This window comes from Mus pahari, chromosome 17 (genome assembly GCF_900095145.1).
Source record: "Mus pahari chromosome 17, PAHARI_EIJ_v1.1, whole genome shotgun sequence".
Taxonomy (NCBI): Eukaryota; Metazoa; Chordata; class Mammalia; order Rodentia; family Muridae; genus Mus; species Mus pahari.
Window position 1 is genome coordinate 63,678,998 of NC_034606.1, and position 1,524 is coordinate 63,680,521.

The 1,524-nt window shown below is 51.5% G+C and overlaps 1 protein-coding gene across 2 annotated transcripts in view; it reads left to right on the forward strand.

The window, feature by feature from the left end:
- Positions 1-1,524, forward strand: part of Dnajc22 (DnaJ heat shock protein family (Hsp40) member C22) — a 7,270-nt gene that overhangs the window by 2,945 nt on the left and 2,801 nt on the right. For both annotated transcript variants that reach the window (XM_021217388.1, XM_029548205.1), the window contains exon 2: positions 248-1,203. In XM_021217388.1, coding sequence (XP_021073047.1) covers positions 364-1,203 — 840 coding nt within the window. In that variant the 5' untranslated portion in view covers positions 248-363. The remainder of the gene's footprint in view (positions 1-247; positions 1,204-1,524) is intronic.

Genomic DNA, 1,524 nt, shown 5'->3' on the forward strand with positions numbered 1-1,524 from the left:
CTAGCTTGATTTTTTTTTTAAAGATTTATTTATTTATTATATGTAAGTACACTGTAGCTGTCTTCAGACACTCCAGAAGAGGGAGTCAGATCTTGTTATGGGTGGTTGTGAGCCACCATGTGGTTGCCGGGATTTGAACTCTGGACCTTTGGAAGAGCAGTCAGGTGCTCTTACCCGCTGAGCCATCTCACCAGCCCTAGCTTGATTTTTATTACTGCTGAGTCTTTCTTCTTGCTCCACCTCTCAGGTCTAAGGAGAACCCTCCGGACTACTACGGTGATTCTCACAGAAGACCTGGAGATTTCTGCAATTTGATCAATGTCAAACGCCACTGGATTTGCTCTGAGACTCTTGCCCTAGAGGATGGCCAAAGGGCTCCTGATGACCTATGTCCTCTGGGCTTTGGGGGGTCCTGTTGGGCTCCACCACCTGTACCTGGGAAGGGACAGCCATGCCCTGCTCTGGATGCTCACCCTGGGAGGTGGTGGGTTGGGCTGGCTCTGGGAATTCTGGAAGCTCCCAAGCTTTGTGGCGCAAGCCAACAGAGTCCAGAGTTGGAAACAGAGGCCGGAAGAGGAGAGACCACCTCTGAGTCTGCTTCGCTTTGCTTCCCAGATGGTAGTGGGTGTCTATTTTGGTCTTGTGGCTCTGGTCAGCCTTTCCTCCATGGACAACTTCTATATAGTGGGCCTCCCACTGGCTGTTGGCTTAGGGGTCTTACTGGTAGCTGCTGTTGGTAACCAGACCTCAGACTTTAAGAACACCTTAGGAGCGGCCTTCCTCACTTCCCCTGTGTTCTATGGCCGCCCCATAGCCATCCTGCCTATCAGTTTGGCTGCCAGCATTACAGCCCAGAAGCATCGCCGATACAAAGCCTCGGCGGGGTCAGAGACGCTTAGTGTGCGGCTCTACCGCGTGGGCTTGGCTTACCTCGCCTTCACCGGCCCGCTGGCCTACAGTACAATGTATAACACAGCTGCCACCATTAACTACGTGGCAGAAAGCCTGGGTTCCTTCTTGAGTTGGTTCAGCTTTTTCCCACTTCTTGGCCGCCTCGTGGAGTCTGTCTTGCTTCTGCCTTGCCGGATCTGGTGGCTACTGGTCGGGGATCCTGGCTTCAACAGCAGCCGGTTCCAGGAGTGGGAAAAGCTCTATGAGCTTGTCGATGGTTTTCAGGATGAGAAACGTCAGCTGGCTCACCAGGTAAGCCTTTCTTCCCTCTCTTTGGGTAAGTCTCTTCAGGGCCTGTCTGGACTCTGAGAGAAGCCCTGCAGGAGCTGGTAGCTTGCATGAGGGAGGAGCTCTGTTCTGAGTCTGGCCAGCTATACCCTGAAAGGGGGTCCTGGCTTCTTTGGGCTTCTGTAGGTACTGCTTGAAGGTACATGAGGAGAACACATGAATAAAATATATATATTTTATTCTTTTTTTTTTTTTTTTGGTTTTTTGAGACAGGGTTTCTCTATGTAGCCCTGGCTGTCCTGGAACTCACTCTGTAGACCAGGCTGGCCTCAAACTCAGAAATCC